At 52.9% G+C, this 21,840-nt stretch overlaps 1 protein-coding gene across 2 annotated transcripts in view; it reads left to right on the top strand.

Annotated features, from left to right (window-relative positions):
* Window positions 1-1,506: 1,506 nt before the first annotated feature.
* The window catches only part of CAMK1G (calcium/calmodulin dependent protein kinase IG), a 28,339-nt gene continuing 8,005 nt past the window's right edge, over window positions 1,507-21,840 (top strand). The window contains exons 1-6 of one of the 2 annotated variants that reach the window (XM_047753757.1): window positions 1,507-1,708; window positions 2,539-2,683; window positions 10,626-10,746; window positions 15,881-16,009; window positions 19,157-19,231; window positions 21,390-21,528. In XM_047753757.1, the coding sequence (XP_047609713.1) occupies window positions 2,590-2,683; window positions 10,626-10,746; window positions 15,881-16,009; window positions 19,157-19,231; window positions 21,390-21,528 (558 nt within the window). In that variant the 5' untranslated portion in view covers window positions 1,507-1,708; window positions 2,539-2,589. The remainder of the gene's footprint in view (window positions 1,709-2,538; window positions 2,684-10,625; window positions 10,747-15,880; window positions 16,010-19,156; window positions 19,232-21,389; window positions 21,529-21,840) is intronic. The other variant, XM_047753758.1, reaches the window with a different exon arrangement.

Here is a 21,840-nt window from a genome sequence, read left to right as displayed (position 1 = left end):
TATTGGACATTTTTGAGGTGGAAGCAATTTTTCAGTGTGATAATTCTCGTGAAAATAAATGTTGGGGAGAGAATCACGTTAGCTCACATTTACTGACTTCCTAACAAGGGCCAGTCGTTGTTCTAAGTGATTTGCATTCTGCCTCGCTCCACCCTCTACTAGTGTACGAACAAAGAGGGGTGATTACCTGCATTGAACCGATGAGAAAGCCGAGGCGCAGAAGAGTCAATCCATGTGTCCAAGGCCACACCCAGTTAGTAGCCCAGGTGTCTCTCAGCCTGGAAGTCCTCTCCAGAAGCCTCTCTTAAATATTTCAGGGGACTCCCTCACTCAGGGACCAGAGTCTAGTCTATTACAATAGCACCCGAGAGAGGGGCAGAAGGGGCTTGAATTAAGATCATAGAGATGAAAAGATGTAAGAGGCAGCGCTCCCTGCCTGCCTTTTGTGGGGGGAAGGGACTATGTATATTCTTCAGTCTCCACATGAAATCCTGGAGAGCTACACGAAAGTAATTAACGTGGCCGCTTGTCCAGGGAAGGGTAGTGGGGAAGGGGTGGGTGGGGAGAGGATGGGTGAAACGATTCTGATGTATGTTTTTTTGTTTCGTTTTGTTCTGTTTTTACTGCTGCACCTGCAGCATATGGAAGTTCCAGGCTAGGGGTTGAATTGGAGCTGCAGCTGCCAGTCTATGCCACAGCCACAGCAACGCCAGATCCCAGCTGCATCTGCGACCTACACCACAGCTTTTGGCAATGCCAGATCCTTACCCCACAGAGTGGGGCCAGGGATCGAACCTGCGTCCTCACGGAGCCTATGGGGGGTTCTTAACCCACTGAGGCACAATGGGAACTTCTCAATGTATGGTTTTTTAACAGAGTTCTGACTTCTGACCCATATGACGATATCATTTATTCAATAAACACAAATGATAAAAACTGGAAAGGCACGATATAAAAGCTAAGAGTTCCCAGGAAGAGGGAATGGTTTCTGGGTCCAGTGGGTTAGGACGGAGAAGAGGAGGCTGGATTTGGGGATCAGCATGCTTCGCTTCGAGAAGCAGGGGAGAGGACACCTACCACAGACACCGGGTGAAACCCCCCAGCATAGAGTCCTCCTGGAACATTCCAGCATTTCTCTTACCATTCTGTGAGGCATCCAGCCTGGAGGGCACCCAGGGCTCTGCAGTCCCTACTTTCAGCCGATGCACACGTCCTATCGCTCATGACAGTGTTTTAAACACATACACCAGCAGCTGAGTGTGAAGACGGACAGTGAGGCAGTCTCTGATTTTCTGTTCTCGCCCCTTTCCAGCCAATGGAAACCTTTCATCTGAGGTTTCTGCTTTTGCCTTTTATTCTTCCTCTCTCTCTTTCCATCACAGACATCAACGCAAACAATTGAGCGCGCGCGCGCACACACACACACACACACACACGACATCAAAGAGCCCTTTTGCAAAAACATTTTTTTTTTTGCTGGATCTGCTCAGAGGGAAGGAAAGGCAGAGGAAAGGAGAGAGAGATGCAAGCCGCCCTAGCTCCTTTTCCTCCCCTTTAAGGCTGCCTGGTTACGGTCCTGGGAAAGAAAACCCCTGCATTCCTCCCCTTTAATTTGGTTTATTGTCGAAGCACTGGAGCAGCTAATCCTCACAGACCTGTAGGAGCTGGAGTGGGAGGACCACAAGAACCATTCTCTCCGAGTCCCGGGGTAAGATGAACCTGCTTCATTATTTGCTTTGGGGAGGTTTCCTTGCTGAGCGGGAGGCTGTGGCGCCAAGGGAGTGGGTTGGAAGAGCCGCCCTTGCAGGCAACTTGGGGGTTTATTCCAGACTCAGATGGTATCAAGGGGAAGTTGTAGCTGCCTAGGAAGATGAGTCTGGATGGGACCTCTGCGTCTGGGTGGGACCTCTGCGGGGAGCCATCTGGCCATCCCTTCAGGGTTGCCTTGAGTGAGACCCCTTTGCACTTCTGGGCAGGGAAGGGGAACAAAATATCTGACCGTGCCCCCCCTGCAGTGCCTGCCTGCAGGCTGCTGGCCAGGGACAGTCTCGCAGGCTGTGAGCAGGGCGTCAGGACCTCCAGCGTGCCTGCAGCCCTCCCTCCTGCTCAGCCTTCACCTCTTCGACCCCATCTGTCCAATGGGACGATGCCCGTTCTGATTCTGCCTACCTGCCCTGGTTGCTGGGAGGACTAGGAGAGCCAGTGGGCAAAAAAGGAGGTTTGTAAACAGCCTGTGGCTCTGCAGAGCCCAGGAGGACGGATCAGCCTCAGGCCCTCCCGGCAGGGTCCATGGCCCAGCTCCCGATCCTGCTGTCCCCGACTGCGTGAGCATGCAGAGCTCAGCGGAGTCACCGCGGTCTGTCACGAGGTCCCTCCTTCACCTTCCCCAGAGGCATGTCTGTCTCCCTTCTGTCTTTCAACTTTCTTAGTCCGGTTCTCAGCTAAAATGGGTAAAGGAGGTCTGACTCCACCACCACCCCCATCCACACCGTGGCCCCTTCTCTCCACGTAACTTTGACGCACAAACATTAACCCTAGGGCTCCCGGAGGCGGCTAGCAGGGCTCTCGCTGCTGGCCTGGCTGTAGTGCATGGCTGCCCAGCTGCTTGCTCAGGAGCCAGACCAAGTGAGGAGGAGGAAGATCTCTGAGAAGGGTCGAGGGAGTCAAGCAGGTTCCGTCTTGGGTAAGGAGATGAGCTTTCCCAGTCAGAGGCTGGAGACAGTCGGGCCCCTGGCAATCCTACCGACTTCCGCTAAACTAGGGCCAAAGACAAGACCCAGCACAAAGTGCTTGGTAATGCCTGATATGCGGCCCACCCTTAACAGGGAGCCCTGGGCTTTTAATTAGTCATCTTTCAGACAAGCCCCTCGGGCTCGCAGGGCAAAGAGCATCTCTCCTCCACAAAGATGGAGGAGGCCGCGGAGGCAGAGCTGAAGCCTGGTGGTCTGCAGCTGATGCGGTCGCGTTTGAACGCAGGTCTTCTGCCATCACCAGTGACCTTTCCGAGATACTCCAGACAGACAAAGCCCGGGTGTGGGTATGGGTGTTTGTATGTGTTGCAAGAGCACGCTGTAAAGATGGGGCAAACTTCGGGAAAAGAGGTTGGAGGTGGGGCCAGCCAGAAGCCACTCCGGTGACAGAGGTATTTCTAGCTCCAGCCGCAGTGTTGAGAAATCTAAGCTGTTCCTGGGAGCCAGCCTTCCCCAGACCATCCGAGCCAGCCGGGCACCCCAGAGGGACTATGTCGGTCGCTGGGATGGCATGAGCACATCCTAAGGATGAGGGCAGAGGTTTGTGAAATCCTGACACCCACCTCCAGGACAGAGGCAACGGGTTCGGTGGTCGGGGACAAGGAGACGGCTGTTGGGGTCTGACGGACACGGGCCCATGCTCTGCTCCGTCACTTCCTAGCTCTGTGACGTGGGGCATTTTTCTTAACATGGCCAAGCATAAGCACACCTCCGCCCATAAAGTGGGGTTAACAATACCTACCTTGAAAGGCATGAAATGAGATAAGGCAGGTAAAGCGCCAAGCACAGGGATCACGCAGGGGAGCAGTGTGCAGCCAGCCGCAGAGACCTTAGCGCCTGGGAGCAATTTTGCCCGGAACCAGAAAGGATCCCCCTCTCGGAGGAGAGCAGCTCCCTGGCTCCCTCACCCTGATTCACACAGGCACACGTGCCCTGAGAGGGCTGGGGCCCACCGCTGCTGCAGCCCGCCCGTGGCGGCGTGAATGAGCTGTAGCGTGAATGGGGCGGTGGCGGTGGGGGGGGGCTGGCTGCAGCCGGGCTGGGCTGTGCTACAACCATAGGCCCATGGCCATGGTCACTGGCGAGGGGGCTGGGCTGAGTGGCTGCAGGCGTGAAAACACATGGGTGATGGTGACGGGGTGGGAGCTGCTGGGCTCTGGAGGATTGTCACACCCGTGTCCTGGAGCAGGAATGGAGGGGGGGAGGCTGCTACCTCGGAGCTTCTGGCTGCAGCATCCTGAGCTCAGCCAGTCCCCGGGGAGAGACGCCTCCTCTCACCTTCCAGAAGGCACGGGAGAGAGCCAGCCCCACCCTGTACCCAGGAGGCATGTCCTGCATGGGAGTTAGGCTCGAAGGCAGACCCAAGGCTACGCCCGTGGCCCTCCGACACTGCCGAGGAAGAGGGCCCGTGGAGACCAGCCCCTGGAGCCCCCACCCCCGGCAGGGGTGTTCCAGTGTTCCCGAGCATCTGTCTTCTTGGCTGAGTACCAGATGAAGTTGTTGCTTTGAATCTCGAGGCCGTGATGCCTGAGAAAGTCTAAGTCTTCTAACGCTTTGGAGTCACACTGAGCTGCGGGTCACACTGGGAGCCGACCCACTGAGGGACCAGCAGCTGCCCTGCCCTGCCGCGTGCTCCCAGCTCTTCTCATGTTCAGTGTTCGTGTCCCCTCCCTCGGCCCAGGGTCTCATCCATGTGTCTGTAAAGTGGGCCCCCTGCACAGTCCTTTGGAGGTCGCGGGGTGCTGTCTTGCCCGTGGATATATTGGATGCCCACGGGAGTCCCAAGAAATGAACAGAGTGGGGTCATCAGTCCCACTCCGCAGACAGGCAGCGGAACGAGGGAAGGTTAAGCAGCATGCCCCGCGCTCTCAGGGACTCGACCCCCAGCCACTGGCGGGAGTCCCTATTTCCTCTACAGTAAACCTCAAGCAGCATATGAATTCTGGCTGTCACGGCAGCAGGAGGGATCTAGTTCAACTTAAATGTGGGCTCGAGCCTGACATAAACTGCAGGAGGCAATTGAAAAACGACCTTCCTCAGTGATTTTGCGAATAGAAGCAGGTGTGCAGAGCCGGCCTTGGCGAGGCCAGGCTGGGGGAGGGCTGGGGATGGAGCCGGTGTTCCTTGGAAGCTCAGTCCAGCTAGAAGTCTCCAGGAGCCTTTAGGGTCCAGGGCCTGGGCTGCAGCCAGGCCCTGGGAATGGGTTCCCACACAGGCCCGGCCACGAGCCTGGGCCACCCCGAGGAGTGCCAGGCTGTGAGTGATGGCAGCAGGCTGCTGGAAGTTCATATCTTGCTCAAATATATAGTCACAAAACCTCAGAGAGGGCCTCGTTCCCACTTTCCCCAGTAAGATCTGAGCAACCCTTGCTCCTCTGGATGCTAGAAGTTGTTGCTAAAGAAAAGAATTTAAAAGCACAGTCTAGCAAAGGTGGGGCCCACCAGGTGAAAGGGCATTAAGCAGGTGTCTTTAATAGCCCTGTTAGCCCTTCGTAAGCTAACTTGGACCATGAATCTCCAAGAAGGGGCAGGCAGCAAATCCACGGTGCTTACAGAGTCCCTGGGACTAATATTCGAGAACCCTAATCTAGTGCGGCCTCCTCTTTCCACTAAGGAGGAAGATGGAAGCCCAGAGATGCACAGGGATCTGCCTCGGGCTGCACAGCTTCCTTGGTGCTGAGCCAAGACAGGAGCCAGAACTTGACCTCTTTCTGGGGTGCCTCTCAATCCAGAGGACAATGAAGTGTCCCGTATAGGCCAGCGTCCAGGAAACAGGGGGCCTGGGCTAGAAACTGTCCCAGCTTTAGTCTTTTTGCCCCTCTACAGCCAAGGATTTCTATGTGGCCATGATTCCACACGCCCCCACCTGGAGGCAGGAAGCACCTCCTTATGAAAGATGAACCAGCTGATACCCTCTCTCCCGACACCCCAACCCTTTCAGAGTCGTGCTCTTACCCAGAAGCAGATGACAGAGCAGTCCTAGGGTAGGCTGATTCCTCTGGGGTCTGTGCAAGGGTCACACCTGGTCCTGCAGAAAGGCGCTGAGGCCTGGTCACTACGCCTCCAAGTCAGTCCCACCTCCTTGCTCAGAAGCCTCCAGTGAGAGCACTGGCTCTTCCTACAGGCAGAGCTGAGAGCCATTGTCTGTGGGTTCAAGGCCGCAGAGCTACTATTCAGAGATTCTCCCCTTCTCTGGCCCCAGTGCCACTATTTTATTCATGTCCAGCTTAGGAACCTGCTGTGGGTTTGGGAAACACCCACTGGATTGGATTGAGCTGAAAGCCTCCAGATTCAAACACGGTGCCCCTGAGATTCTGGGACATCTCGTCAGGTGGGGTGTCACTCTGAAATAGCCCCACCGATTCGTTTTTTGGTTTTTTGGTTGTCGTTATTGTTTTTTAGGGCCACACCTGCCGCATGTGGAAGTTCCCAGGCTAGGGATTGAATCAGAGCTGTAGCTGCTGGGCTACAGCACAGCCACAACACCAGATCCGAGCCGCATCTGTGACCTACACCACAACTCACTTCCCCCCTGGATCCTTAACTCCCTGAGGGAGGCCAGGGATCGAACCCAGTCCTCATGGTGGCTCAGTGGGTTAAGAACCTGGACTAGTATCCATAAGGATGCAGCTTCCATCCCTGGCCTCACTCAGTGGGTTAAAGATCTGGCGTTGCGTGAGCTGCGACGTCAATTGCAGATGCGGCTCGGATCCGGTGTTGCTGGGGCTGTGGTGTAGGCCAGCAGCTGTACCTCCAATTCGACCCCTAGCCTGGGAACCTCCATATGCTACAGGTGCAGCCCTAAAGAGAAAGGGCGGGGAGTGGGGGGGGGGGAAGCACCTCAGAGCAGAGTCCTAAGTGGCTGTGCCTCCAAATAGGAGACTCTGGTTAAGGAGGCTGCGTGGACCAGGGCAGTGGACCAGGGCAGGCAGGAGTGGGAGTCCTGAGGGAGGGCCCAGGCCAGCGTGGGGTCCTAAGGTCACTTGGTGCCTCCAGGATATTGCGACGGCTATGAGGAGGTCCCTGAAGATACGTTCACCTGCATTCTGCCCCGGGGCCAGCGCTGCCCCTGTGAGCAGATGGAGCCTGGGAAGGAGAGGAGCAGCTTGAGAAGCGTGCCTGCCTCCTGGGCTCGCGGCCCGAGCATCTCTCACCAGCATCTCATAAACAGCCCGGGGTCAGTGTCCATCCCAAGGCTGTGCAGCTTGCCTTCTGGAAGAACTTTTTTCTCTGTAGTTTCCCCCCTAGTTAGGAAATTTTCTCCCAAGAGACCAGGAAGCCCATAACCACAGTACTGAGCAGGAACCAGGAGCCAGGCGTTGTCCCTGGGGGTTACTTTAGACCCAAATGAGAGCGTCATTGGAGTTCCAAGGCCCCTCGGACTGTTTCCACTTCCTGGCTTAGAGACATCAGGAGAGGAGGAAGAGGACTTTCAGGGAAGAAGCAGGATGCAAGAGCAGAACCCCATGCCCACCTTGGAGCCCCCTCTTCGCCTCCCACTGCACAGGGCCTGGGCCCTTGAGGCTTCTCCAAGGTCAAGGAGAGGCAGGAATAAAGTAGGGTTTCAGATCTGGCCCCTGAGCTTTCCACGTGGCTCTGAAGATGGAGCTAAATTTTTAGGATGGCGTGTATGGCAGGAGGGGTGGGCGGGAAAGATGTTTTCTTCTAGCCGAGCTGAGGCTAAGAATACTATGTTTTTAAGCTATTTAAGAGCGATGGGAACGAGGGAACAGTGAGTACCGGTCTGTTGCTAGGGTGGTGATGCTTTCTGGCGAGTGGGCCGTCATACCACGGGGGCTCCGGAAGAGGGAGTGACGCCCGCCTCACTGATGGGCCTGCACCCGAAAGGAGGCTCTTGGTTGGCTCCTTATCTGGGAAAGCGGCATCTGCAGCCCTACTGTTTTCTGGAGGAAAGAGAGAGAGAGTCACACAAACTAATCTTGGGGATGGGCTCCTTTAACCCTCCAACCCTTTGCCCTCATCCGTACATCCCTTAAGACTTCTCAGCCAGGGCGTTCCCTTCGTGGCACGGTGCAAACACATCGGACTAGGAACCATGAGGTTGCGGGTTCCATCCCTGGCCTCGCTCAGTGGGTTAAGGATCCGACGTTGCGTGAACTGCGGTGTAGGTCACAGACACGGCTCGAATCTGGTGTGGCAGTGGTGTGGGTGGGCAGCTGCCGCTCCAATTCGACCCCTAGCCTGGGAACCTCCATATGCCGTGGGTGCGACCCTAAAAAGACAAAAACAAAAAGACTTCTCAACTGTAGTGAGTCAAGACAGTAAGAAGCATTTGGTCCAAGCCCAGACGCCAAACACTGATAGGTGGAAGCTGCTGGATTTGGGGCTAAGGATCCGCAGAAGAGTATCTGGCTAGAGATGGCCCTCTCTTCTAACATTTCATCTTCCCTGAAGTAGTCTCTGACAGTCAAGTTTCATTTGTCTCCACCCTGTAGACAGCACCCTCGAAGTTCAAGGTCAGCTCACCATTGCATGGCGGGCAAGGCCTCCTCTGGCCAGTGCCTGGCGCCCTGAAATGCTGTGGTCCCTCTGGGTTTCCATCTTGCCCAAAGGAGAGAATCAAGACACAGGCCTGGAGCTAAAAGGTTGCACCTGATCTATGCTCAGCTGTATCGAACACTAAGGAAGGCTTGACAGGTCTCACACGTGCTTCTCGCAATAACAGCCACAAATTATCATACAGCCAGGCTGCGCGTTTACACACATGACTACAACGCGCCAAGAAAACTCAGTTTCTTTATTTCCTACAAAATCTTCCCCATGAAGTCCCACCCTCACCAGGCAGCAAAAAGGGCCGTGGCAGCAAATTTTACATTTGACCTCGTCCACTCCATGCCACGCAGGGCCCCTTCAGGCCCCTTCCCCCTCTGAACCCTTGTATTTTATGCCTTCTGCCAAAATGCTTCTTCACCCACTCGAGGCTTGGCTGGCTCCTTCACTGACTTCCCATCTCAGTTTGGGTGTGACCTGCTCAGAAAGACCTCCCCTGACCTTCGTCTCAGGAAGACCCTCCCTGGAGCTCCCTGGTGGCTGAGTGGGTTAATGACTTGGCGTTGTCACCGCTGTGACTTGGGTTCCTATTGCGGTGTGGGTTCAGCCCCTGGCCTGGGAACTTCCAAATGCCGTAATTGTGGCCAAATTTTAAAAAATATTTTTTAAAAAGAAAGACCTTCCCTGACTGTCTCTATTACAAGCTCAAGTTTTGCACTTTCGTGGTTTCCTGGCGCCTTGTACTGTGTGTGTATTAGCTCACCTGCCCTTCGCCTGGCTCCTCCAGCCTGCTGGCCCCAGAAACGCAGGGCTGTCCCTGTACTGTCTGTCTGACCACTGAGTTATAAGCTGAGTTACCATAATGATCTTACCTTGCAATGTAGTGTAACAGGAACTCATTTGTCTAAAAACATATTAAAAAACACTAAACAAGACACTAGGAGTTCCCGTCGTGGCTCAACAGAAACGAAGATGCAGGTTCAATCCCTGGCCTTGCTAAGTGGGTTAAGGATCCAGCGTTGCCATGAGCTGCAGTGTAGGTCAGAGACATGGCTCAGATCCTGAGTTGCTGTGGCTGTGATGTAGGCCAGCTTCCACAGCTCCAATTTGACCTCTAGCCTGGGAACCTCCATATGCTGCAGGTGCAGCCCTAAAAATACCTAAAAAAAAAGGACACTAGAACCAGGTGCTGGGAGGCTGGAATGCAGCTGATACAGTGGGGGAGACACAGCTTCTGTTCTTAGTCTTGACTAAGAAAAATCTAGAATGCAAACGATTCGCTCTATAACCTGAGCTAGATAATTGGATCTTCGGACAATCCTTCTGATCCATCCCTATAAAAGAGTCGAGATTTGCTCTATATACGTCACTAGAAGCTAAGGCCACCTCTCTGGTTTGCCATGTCCCAGGTCATCGATCAGAGTCCCAACAGGAAACCAAGGATATACATGGGTCAACAGGGAGAGTGTCCCGAAGGTGTCATTCAGAGAGACACCGTCCAGCACCTGGCACGTGGTGGGTGCTGGCTCGTGGAATGCATATGGTAACTGGATAACTCTGAAATAAAGTCAGGACACGATCCAACTTAGACTTTAATGAATAACTATCTTCCCAGCACTGTGCTCGATGCCGTGGGAGTTACAGAGGAAACACAATGCTCATTCATCAAGTATTCATTTATTTAACCCGTAACAGTAGCGAGAAGTTAAGAATAGCAGTAACTGGGGGAGGCAGCCGAGCTGTGACAATGGAAAGAAGCTTGGCTGACTCAGTAGTCTGACTAAATGCCTCGGCCGCCACTTGATAGCATAAGGAACAGCTCAGATCCCTCCAAGGTGGACGGGCCCTTGTTAATCTACACACGTGTGCATTACTGCCCTTAAATAGACGTGTACACAGTGGAGTTTCAACTACTAGCTTCTAAACTCTGGGAGCCTAGGGCGAGCATGACGGGCATCGAGCAGATGCTCAGCGAAATTTGTCGTGAATTTAAAAAGCAAGCGGAGGCGTTCCGGTCGTGGCTCAGGGGTAATGAGCCCGACTCACATCCATCCCCGGCCTCGCTCAGTGGGTTAAGGATCCTCATTGCCGTGAGCTGTGGTTTAGAGCAGCAGCTGCAGCTCTGATTCAACCCCTAGCCTGGGGCCCTCCACATGCCACAGGTGCGGCCCTAAAAAGAAAAAAAAAAAGTAGATAGACACAAAGAAAGTGGATAATTTTTTGCCAATTATCCAAGGTTAGCTCCTAATCCTTCCTTCTAGTTGTTACATGATGGATGTGAGTATTTTAGCTTCTTTTTCCACCTGTTCTCATCCAATTTGAGACATTAGCTGATCAGCCCCTTTCCTCCCTTCCTCAAACCAAGCACCCCTGGAAGCTTCAACTCTGGAGGCCATGGGTCGGAAGGAAGACGAGGACTGCAGTTCCTGGAAGAAACAGACCACCAACATCCGGAAAACCTTCATCTTCATGGAAGTGCTGGGATCGTGAGTCGGGGGCTGAGAGCGGGGGCTGGGCTCCCTGTGGTGGGCGGCTGGGAGGGAGTCAGCCTGGACCAGCAGCCAGTGATAGAGCCAGGCGGGGGCTGCTCCAAGAGCATCTCCACAGCCATCAGGGCGTAGAGCAGGGGCTTCAGGGGGCAGGTTAGGGACAGGCCCCTTGCGCTAATACAGAGGAGAATCCAGCTCTTTCCCCAGGGGTCTGCATCCTCACCCCCAGCGCCCCCGCCCCGCTTGCGGATCTGTGACAACTTGTGAGTCCTGCTCTGGCCGCAGGAAAGAGGCATTCTGGAGCACTTCTGGAGATCCAGTGGCCCTCGAACCTTCTTGGGCCAAGTTAACCAGCTGGCTTCCTCCTCTCTCCCCCAACCCCCCTCTCCCTGCCCGTGAACAGGTCAGACCCGCTGTCTGCTGTGGGTGGATTCGGGTGCAATGGGCACACACACCTGACTCCGCTCCCATCACCACCCTCCTCTCTGGTCTGTATTTAAATACCATGTTGGAAAAATAAAGTCACACTGTAGCCCTGCCTGCCTCCGGCCTGTCGGGGCCTCGCCTTGACAATGATTACACGGCCGGCAGAGCAGAGACGGCTTGTCTGGAGCTGACGCTCCACGTAGTCCGGCCTCTCCTCCAGGAGGGCGCAGCCTCTGAGGAAGCCTGGCAGCGGCCCTGGGCCACCCGCTCCCGTGGCCTCGGATCCCCAGCTGGTCAGCTCATTAGCCCGGGCGAATTGGACTGGGGCGCGAAGGGCCCTGAGTGCGCTGTCCCTTCGAGCAAGCTTGCCCCTTAGCCAACGCTGGCTGAGTTTGGCTCCCTCTGCCTGGCTGGGAGGCGGTGACCTCGGGCAGTGAGGCCGCCCGCCATCTCCCTGGAGCCACAGAGGAGCTGGCTCGGGCCCGAGAGGAGGCCTCTGCGCCCTTCCATCCCCAGCAGGGAGGGTCTCAGGGCTGCGCTGATCATCAGAGCATCGGCCCTTGGAAAAGGGCCTTTGCCAAGACGGGGGGCGGCGAAAGACGGGGGTGAGGCAGGAGAGCGAGCGAGACAACAGGCATTGGTGAATCGGAAATGATTTGCTAAACGTCCCAAAGCCCGAGAGGAGGAGGGAGAAGCAAGCCCAGGTTGACGAGAACCGTCCACGGTCTGCTCAGACGGGCGCCGAAGGACAGTCGGAAGCAGCGCTCGCTGCCCTCAGGGAGCTCAGTGGCCGGCCACCCGCTTGTAGGGGACGTCGGAGTCACCGGGGTAGCTTCTGCCTCTAACTGTCAGCTTTGAAAATGTTTAAGTAAAGAACAGGTGACATAATAGAATGGGGACACCAATGTAACTCCCTCCTAGATTCAATGGTTCATGACATTTCACTGTATTTGTTTTACACACACACACACACACACACACACACACGCACGCACTTACTTCACTGGACAGCTTGCAAACAATGAAAACGAGTTGCACATATGAGGACACGTGGCATCTGCCTCCTTCGGCCTGCACCGCCCAGCACGATAGCCTCTTCTATATCCTCGACAGCTCGCCCAAGAAAATGAGTTACTCTCTAATATTTCAGTCAGGGGAACTTTTGAAAAGCACAGGTTCCGGGTCCCAGACTACGGAACTAGAATTTAGCTGGGACCCAGCAGCCAGGAACCTATATTTTACCTGCTGCTGGTGGTCTTAAGGTGCCCATCCCAGCACTGGTTGGAGGGGAGCGGGCAGACAAGACAGGGGGCCAGTCACAGCTGGTGCATTGGTCAAGGCCGGCACAAAAGCTAAGGAGGCAGCTTGGGGATGCGCAGCATGGGGCCGAGCAGCTGCAGACCCCAGAGAGTCACCCAGGCGACGTGTCGTGGAGAGAGGGCAGCTGGACAGAGCTGAGTCCCCTGCTCCAGAAGCACCAGATCCCATGACAGGCCCCTTTCCTCGAGTCCTCAGCCCTTCTGGAACAATCCACCAGGGAAAACAGGCTTTGGCTACATCTGCCCAGACACCGCCCATCATTCCAGGGCCCCGGGTAGCTGCGGGACGCTGGGCAAACCAGTCCATAGAGGGGACAGCACCCAAGCCTCAGGCCTCCTGCTTTCACTGCCCAGGAAGAGATTTTGCCCCTTGCTTCCCCACTTCCTCCTCCACCCCGCAGGCTCCCAGCAAGAGCAGAGAGCTATTCAGAGCAGAGAACACAAAGCAAGTTCTGTTATAGCCAATGCTCCCGGCTCTGAAGCCTCTGCCTGTCTCGCCTCCTGACCCAGGCAACCTTGGCTGCTTAAAACTAGCTCTCTGCCCCCAAACCTGACAGATGGCACAATTAAGTCTTCTACTTCCTCTCCCCTGCCCCCCCCCCACTGCGTAAAGCAGCCTGAGGCAGAAGAGCAGTAATGACCGCAGCACTGCGAAATCTTAGCAAATGTCACACGCTGCCGTGGAAAGGATCCCCCAACAAGGCCTTAGTTTGATCTCGTTTTATGAGCCGCTTGGACATCAGGGGACCATCCATGTGTGGCTCTAAAGATATAGGTGAAAGGACAACTCTGAAAGTGGACCCTAGAAGGTCACAGGTGGAAGGGATTTTTGAGACCGTGGGGTTCAACACTCATCTTACAAGAAAAGCAGGATCTTTTTTTTTTTTTTTTCCTTCTTAGGGCTACCCCTGAGGCATATGGAAGTTCCCAGGCTAGGGATCAAATTGGAACTATAGCTGCTAGCCTATGCCACAGCTCACAGCAATGTCGGATCCACAGCCCGCTGGATGAGGCCAGGGCTTGAACCCGAAACCTCATGGATAATAGTCGGATTTGTTTCCACTGCACCACAACGGGAACTCCGAAAGCAGGATCTGGAGACGAGTAGAACACACAGATAATCCCCCTAGCCAGGGCCTCCCCTATAGCCATCCATCCATCCATCCATCCATCCCACAAACCCTGAGTATTTTCCACGTGCAGCCAGGCACAGGCCCTGGCACCCGCCCACATGCTCCCCCTCACCCTCTGCCTCCCACGGCAAACCGGGCGGGCTACTCCCGGCAGCCCCACCTCTGCCTGCTATTCAGCACCTCCGGGCTTTTTCTCATGCTTCTTCCCCAGCTGCACCGGAAACATCACTTCCAACTGTTTTTTTTTTCACTAGACTAACTCTCGCTGATCCCTTGAAACTGAGCCCAGCGTGTTCGTAATTTGAGCCACGAAGGATGTGCTTCTCAGCCATCCCAAGAGGTCACCAGCACACATCAGGGAGAAGCACCCTTTTCTCTAGCTGGTTGCCTAGAGCAAAAACGTCCTCCTAATTACTGCATGCAAATGTGCTGTGGCTCCGAGATGATGGCATCTGCCAGAACTGTACAGTGTATGACCTGCCCAGCTATAGCGGAGGCCCTGGCGGGAGGATGCATTTTCTCTGGTTTCCTACTACATCCTGCTGATCTGTCTGTATCTGCCTCTCACACTAGATTCTAAGCTAGACCAATACGAATGCCAGCGCCTGACACAGAGAGCTTCTGGTCCCCTGGACAGGCATTCAGTGAATGCGCAATAACATTTTTCAAAGTGAATGTTAATTGCTCACTTGTCTGTGTTTGTCATTCGTTTACAGGCTCCTTAAGAGCAGAAACACTTACCTCTTTATCTCTAGCATCTAAGACTCAGTAGGTGCTCAATGAATCTTGATTGGAGTGGATGAATGCATGAATCGAGCAAGCTCTGAAGGCTCCGATTAGCTCAGTTCTGAGTGCAGCTGGGGAAACAGGAAACTCAGACGCAGGGAACACCGAGTATTTTCTAAGGCAGATTCTGGACGTCCCTGCACAAGCTTGATTGCCACCGGTCCTCATGCCAGAACACCCCGAGCGGGGGTAGGGGACGGTTCAGCTATTTCCTCCCTCCAACTCTGTCTCCTCGGTGTTCTCCCGAATGGGAGTCAACTCAGAACCGTAGTCACAACAACAACAGTATCTACCGCACATGGTGTATCAGGCATTGGGGACGCCTCCGTGCACTTTACACACGTTACTGCGTATATTCTTCTTAACAACCTATGAATCAGATGCTACTGACATGCCGACTTTTCAGATGAAGAAACTGGGTATACGGAAGTGAGGTGGCTTGCTACCCGCCCCCGCCCCCAAACTGAGGTTCTACCATGGGCCATCAGGCTGCAGCATCCATAGCAGGCTGACTGCTGTGCTGGCCCTGTCTCCAGAGGACCCCCTCAAGCCAAGAAGCCTGCAGTGCAGAAGCCTACACTGCGTTCTTGCAGGGTTCCATCCTCTCCAGCTGCACACAGCTTGCCCCCCGCTGCAGGGTTTTTCTTCTGTCCTCACAGATCCCGTGGAGTGAGAGATGCGCAGCCCCCTTGCCCCTGACCACGGGTTCAGGGAGGTCAGCCCTATCTAAGAACTGACACCGGAGTTCCCGCTGTGACTCAGTGGGTTAAGAATCGGACTAGTATCTGAGGATGCAGGTTTGACTCCCGGCCTTCCTCAGTGGGTTAAGATCTGGCATTGCTGTGAGCTGTGGTGTAGGCCGGCACCTGCAGCTCCGATTCGATCCCTAGCCTGGGAACGTCCCTGTGCCACAGGTGTGGCCCTAAAAAGCAAAAAATAAAATAAAATAAAATAAAAAAGTAATAAAATTAAAAAGTAGTAAAAGAAAGTAATAAAGTAAAATAAAATAAAATAAAATAAAACTGATACAGGAGTCTCTCCTCTCTCACTGAGCCCCGTCACCCAGTGCTACTTCCAGCTGCCACACAGTGAGCCACACAGCACTGCGGTGGGACAGCCAAGTACACTGACTCTGCAGGGGCCTCTCTTTAATGGGTTTGCCAAGTAGAGAAATCTCTAGAGCCGAGGCAGAGTTTCTGGGGATCCTTTGCAAATTATGGATCTAGGATGTAGCAGCCGCCTAGTCCCTGAGTCTGTAAGAATCTTTTCTTTTCCACGTGAGCGATGAAGGCAAGCACACGAGGGCCGTCAGATAGGGTCTGCTGTGGAGACCGCTCCGCAGGCGCCCGTGGTGACCGTGAAACGGCTTAGCAGCCCTGCCTTCCTTCCCGTACGCTTGGCACTTCTTCCAGCCAGGCTCTCTAGCCAGCCGGTACTAACCTGTTTCTCTCTGTGTCTTCTACTCAGAGGTGCTTTTTCAGAAGTCTTCCTGGTGAAGCAAAGGGTAACTGGGAAACTCTTTGCCCTCAAGTGCATCAAAAAGTCACCGGCCTTCCGGGACAGCAGCCTGGAGAATGAGATCGCCGTGTTGAAAAAGTGAGTGGGTCCTGGGGTGGGTTGAATAAAACTCTGGGATCGTAACATTCCCCTCACAAATGACCTTTCACGACGGACTGGGGCTGGATTTCCACACCCAAAAGTATTATTCCCCTTGATGGGACTGATGGGTCAGTTTGATCCATCAAGTATATTAGCCAGACAGCTGTCTTGGCTGAGAGAGAGAGAGAGAGAGAGTGTGTGTGTGTCTGTGTCTGTGTGTGTGTGTGTGCGCAATTGGTAGCAGAGCTGGGTTGTGCACACAGACCACAGGGTAATTAGCTCAAAGGACCAAAAATCAACTGAGAGCCAACACCCAAGAAGAATCAATAATTAAGGAAGCAGCAAGATTTGGAAATTAGCCTCAATTTGTTCTAAAGCAAAAGTAGGCTCCGTACCCAATGGCCACGATGGAGGCGGCACTGACAAATCATCAAATGTTTACAGTGGGATTCATGCAACAAGCCCTCGGGGAACCCCTCCGAACCAAAAGAGTATTAGGCATCAGGACCACATGAATGAAGCCAACAGAATTCTTTCCCCTCAGGAGCCCATGTTTTGTGAGCAGAGACAGGTGCCACGGCAAATGCCAGTCCCTGTGGCTGTGAGCCGCACTAGCAAAAGGCAGGCTTTGGAGGAGACAGAGATTCATGCTGCTGATGTGTGTGTTTTTCATGAGCATGGATTTTAGGTGCATTTTCAAAGAAGAGAGACCTTGATGGATGAGTAGAACTTGGTGGCGGCAGGAGAGGAAGTACAGAAAGGGGAGTGTGGCCAAGAGAAGCGTAAGCCTTACCACAGAATCACAGCAGGGCAAGGGACGTTAGGGGCGAGTTAGAACTGGAAGTCCCTGAACTTAAAGTGGTTACCATCAAGGGACAGGAGGTGAAACTAAAATGGTACGTGAACAGGATCTAAAGGGTCTTGGATGCCGTGATGAAGAACGTGGGCTTTCTTCTGTGGGCAAAGTCATCAAAGAATTTTAAGTCAAAAATCCCATGATCTAGATTTATATTTTAGAGCCATCCCTCTTAAGCATGGTGGTGGAGCATGGATTGGAGGATGCCAGCCCAGAGGACAGGAAACCAACTGCCAGACTTTCTCAGTAATCGCGGCGAGGGATGAGGAGGCAGGGAAAGGTAGTAGCAAGATCATGCCAGGGCAGAAGACTGGATGCAAGAGGCATTTCAGAGAGAGAGGCGATTGGGTTTGGGGCATGGCTGGTAAGAGTGTCACCAAGAAGAGCTTTAAAAAGACCCTGAGCTTGAGCAGGTCTGTGCCCAGGACTGTGGTTGCTTGGGCTAGCAAATGAAAAGGATGTGTAGGCTGAGAGGAAATAGAAATCGATAGCAACCTCTCGACAGAGAGGTGTCTGGTAGGATGCTGGCGATGTAGGTCCAGGCTCCAAGGGGATTAGGGCAGAGAGAGACTAAACTCCCTGAGAGCAAGGACTGGGATGGCTTTCTTATCATTGCATTGGACCCGCAGTCCCTAGCAGCATAGATGCCCAATAAATATTTGTTCAGCAAGTCAATCATAGACAGATTCTATTAGCATTGTCAGCTTCTAAATGGAGTTGAATCCATCAGGTTACCACTTCATGGGAACTGTATTTTCTTAATATCTTAAAGATGCCAGCTAGTATTGATTCTGCGTTTACTATTCCCCGAGCACCGTCCCAAGCATCTTATGTGCATTATCTCTTTTCATTCGGATATGATTCTATGGGAGAGATACACTTTACAGACAAGGAAAGTGAGGCTTAGAAGACCTGAGTGAGCCAGCCAGGGTTACCCAACTAGTAAGTCGTGAGTCGGATCTGAACTCCAGCCTAGCAGATGCTGAGGCTAAGCTGTTAACCCCTGTGCTGCAGAGCCCCGAGTAAAACTTCCTAGTGGGTTTTCTCCTGAATGGGCATGCGCAGAATTGCTGCCTGGAAAGCCAGCCCCTCAGCCAATAGGATTATTCTTCTTGCCTCTTAGTAATCGCAGACAAAGGTAATCTAGGGCAGGGTTTCTCAACCTCAGTGCTATTGATATTTGATTTATATTTTTTAAAATTACATTTTCTTTCTCTTCTTTTAGCAGCTGTCCCTTTATTTATTTATTATTTATTTATTTATATTTATTAGTTATATATTGGCTGTGCCCATGGCATGCAGAAGTTCCCAGACTAGGGGTCAAACCCAAGCCACAGCAGTGACAACGCTGAGTCCGTCATCACTGGGCCACCAGGGAACTCCACGCTATTGACGTTTTAGACCACACAATTCCTGCTTATGTTGAGGGCCATCCTGAGCATCCTAGGATGTTCGGCAGTATCCCTGCCTCTATCCGCTAAGTGCCAGTAGCACCTCCCCCCTCCCCAGGAGTGACACTCAAAAATGTCTCTAGATCCCTCTAGATTCCCTGGAAGTCTAGTGGTTAGGATTCAGAGCTTTCACCACTGCGGCCCGGGTTCAATCCCTGGTCTAGGAACTGAGGTCCCACATCAAGCTACTCCATGCCACAGCCCAAAACATTAAATCAAATTAAAATATAAGTGAAAAGAATCAATTTAAAAACTTTAAAATGCCCCTACATACTGTCAAATGTCCCCTGAGAGACACAATAACCCCTGCTTGACAATCACCAATCTAAGGCATTCCACAAACTGACCCTCAGAATGAGCATCTGTGTTTCTTCCCACACTATCGGGGACAAGTCCTCCCCAGTCACCCGTGAGGCGGCTGCACTGGGCCAAATCCCTCCTGCTGAGGGGTGGCGCCACGTTTCCGAAGGACATCCAGACACCCATTTCGTAGAATAACCTAGTGATGGCTGCTCCCGTAGCTTCCCTCCGTTCTTTTAACTTTCTCTTTTGGTAAAGTTGAGATTCCTGGGTAACAGCGAAGTGTTTGTGAAGACCTGAAAACCGGAGGGTCAACTCTCCATTCACAGTTATGAATGGAACGCCATTCTGGGCATTGTCTCTGGAGTTTCCTTGTGGCTGCCCTCTTATTAGAAAGGCTTCACAAGGACCTTCTCTTCCTAAACAATGTCATCAAAAGTCTCCCACAGAAACCAGAGTCCAGCTGGGCTAACTCTGCACTCTTGTCTGGACAACCTGAACCACGTACTTCTCACCATGACCCTGACTCTTCCTCAGGATCAAGCACGAGAACATCGTGACCTTGGAGGACATCTACGAGAGCGCCACTCACTACTACCTGGTCATGCAGCTGTAAGTGGAAGGTGACCTGCTTCCTGTCTTATGGGGCCTCAGAAGCCTGGAAGAGCTTGGTCAGTGGTGAGAGAAGGATGGTGATTAAGAGACACATCAAGGATTCGTCCAAGGGGCTCTGAAATGCCAAGAGTTCTCTCTGGTTGTGGACGTGACCTGAGTGGACCGAGGGGTAAAACTAGGGTTGATAATTGCTTGGCATGTATCAGTAGAGCCTTGCCACTTGTTAAAATATTTCCTATCAGTCAGCAAAGAGCTGTGGCCCCTACCTGTCCATCCTTCCCCCCTGCCCCATTCCCCTCAGACTTTCTGGACTACCCCAGAGCCCTACAATTGAAGGGGGGTGCATAGCAGGGGTCTTCCAGAACCCTTCTCTGGCTTCCATGGCTTGAGTCCATTTTGACCAGTCCATGTCCACTACAAAGGGTATTAAATATTTTAACATCACCCCACGGTAAAATAACCATGAGAGGAGAAGACACAGGTAGATAGATACCAATTCAGTGTAAAAATGACTTTCTCAAAACAGAACCACCCAATGTTAATCATCTGAGACTGCATGTGTGTGTCCGTGGGTAGGAAAGAAATGGTGCCCATTAGAAAAGTCTCCATGTCATTGTCATGTCCAAATAAGAGCTGTGCCCAAAAGCGACCACTCTGGGGCTGGTCAGTGCTCCTGAGGGCTCTCACCCAGCCTTCGGCTCAGAAATGCTTCTGTGTATAAAGCGCGCGCACACACACATGCACACATCACTCTGCCATCTCAGCAGCGCTGAATGCAATAGTTCTGATAGGATGATTCCTCAGAAATGTTTTTTCCCCACCCCGAGACATATGGAGTTTCCAGGCCAGGGATCAGATCTGAGCCATAGGTGCAGCAATGCTGGATCCTTATCCACTGGGCCAGGCCAGGGATCAAACCTGTGTCCTAGTGCTCCTAAGACGCCACCAATCCCATTGAAGCACAGCAGGAACTCCTGATTCCTCAGAGATTTTAATAAGCTAACTTAAGCTATTAGCTCCCAGGCTCACCTGAGACCCAGTCAGTAGTGGTAGCAAGACTCAAGGGAGTGAGCTTGGAGGGTTCCAAAGCAGCACTAACAAGTGAGCAGGGACCATGTGGTACCTTAATGAGGCCAGTTCAACAGGATTAGGGCAGAATCATCCAGACGGCTATGGGGAGGTAGGAAGGTGAGCAGGTTAAGAGGTTACCAAAGTACTGCCAAGCCTTCTAGAGTGCCAGCCTCGGGACCCAGGATGCTCTGAGTCAGGCATTCATGGTGGTGTTCAAAGGGCATCTTTCTCATGGGCCTCCAGCTCCCCCAGCAGAGCCCAGAGCTTCAGGACAGAAGCCAAAGGAGTAGGATGGTATCTTGATTGGAGAAATTCTACTCCCTTATCATGGCATGGTGCTGTCATGTGTGCATATACACAACTAATGTCACTTGTAGAAGCTACGGAGAGTCAGTTTCCATAAGTATACAGAATTATTAAGACAGGGACAAAAGAGGAAACAGTCTGTCTTAGGAGGGAAAGGAGAAGGAGAAGCCACTGATATATTCCAGTACTGACTAGAAAATGGGCAAGAATATAGGGGACATTCGAGACACGGGGGGTTGGACTTGATCGTAAAGCCTCCATGAATCTTCAGAGACCACACTCTGTGAATCTCAAAACACTCCTGGGACGCCACCTCATGATGTCAGCGTTAGGCAGCTCAATTTCCAAAATGAGGAAAGAGATGCTGGCCTAAGCCCGGTTACACTCCTCTGCACACCTTCTCTTTCCTACTCGTCTTATTGCAGCTTCACCTCTCCCTTTCTTTGTGGCTTCCTGTGTCCTAGGCCAGGAAAGAAGGCAGCTAAGAAATGTGTCCACTAGACACAATTAGTGGCTTCCCGCAAAACCCTAGCTAGAGGCATCTTGCATTTTAAAGGAAGTTTCCAGGGAGAGCTCAATGGTTGGCCCAAAGAAAAGACTCCTCACTGCTATCATTCCCGGTAACCAAAGGATGTGTTCTGGGACTGGAGTGGTTGTCCCCACACCCCTGGAATCACAGCCCGTGGGCACCTGCCTGTTCTGACACAGCCATGTCCCCATGGCTGCGGAGCAGACACATTCGCATCCCTTTGAGCTGAACTCGCCCCTGTGCCCACAGGGTTTCTGGTGGGGAGCTCTTTGACCGGATCCTGGAACGGGGTGTCTACACAGAGAGGGATGCCAGCCTTGTGATTCGGCAGGTCTTGGCAGCAGTGAAATACCTCCACGAGAACGGCATCGTCCACAGAGACTTAAAGGTGCCAAGGCCGGGGTGGGGTGGGGGTGGGGGTCCTCAGTGGGAAACAGGGGGTGACGCTCCAGGAAGGGGCACGAGTAGCCACGGGCAGTGTAAGCTCTATAAAGTGAGAGTGTTGACCTAGCTGATTCCCAAGGCCCCTTTCACCCTAGCTTCTAAAACAAATATTGGGTAACTGAACAATCACTGTTAATTTGCACCTCAACCTCTTCCTGAACTTTTCACTAGACCCTGCCCTTTTAGGTACCAAGATAACCAGCCACAAAGTCAAATTTGATACATACTTTTTGAGAATAAACATTGCGCCAGGCAT

The sequence above is a fragment of the Phacochoerus africanus genome, chromosome 11 (genome assembly GCF_016906955.1).
Source record: "Phacochoerus africanus isolate WHEZ1 chromosome 11, ROS_Pafr_v1, whole genome shotgun sequence".
Lineage (NCBI taxonomy): Eukaryota > Metazoa > Chordata > Mammalia > Artiodactyla > Suidae > Phacochoerus > Phacochoerus africanus.
The sequence above is the reverse complement of the archived record's forward strand: the minus strand, read 5'-3'. Positions and strand labels throughout refer to the sequence as shown.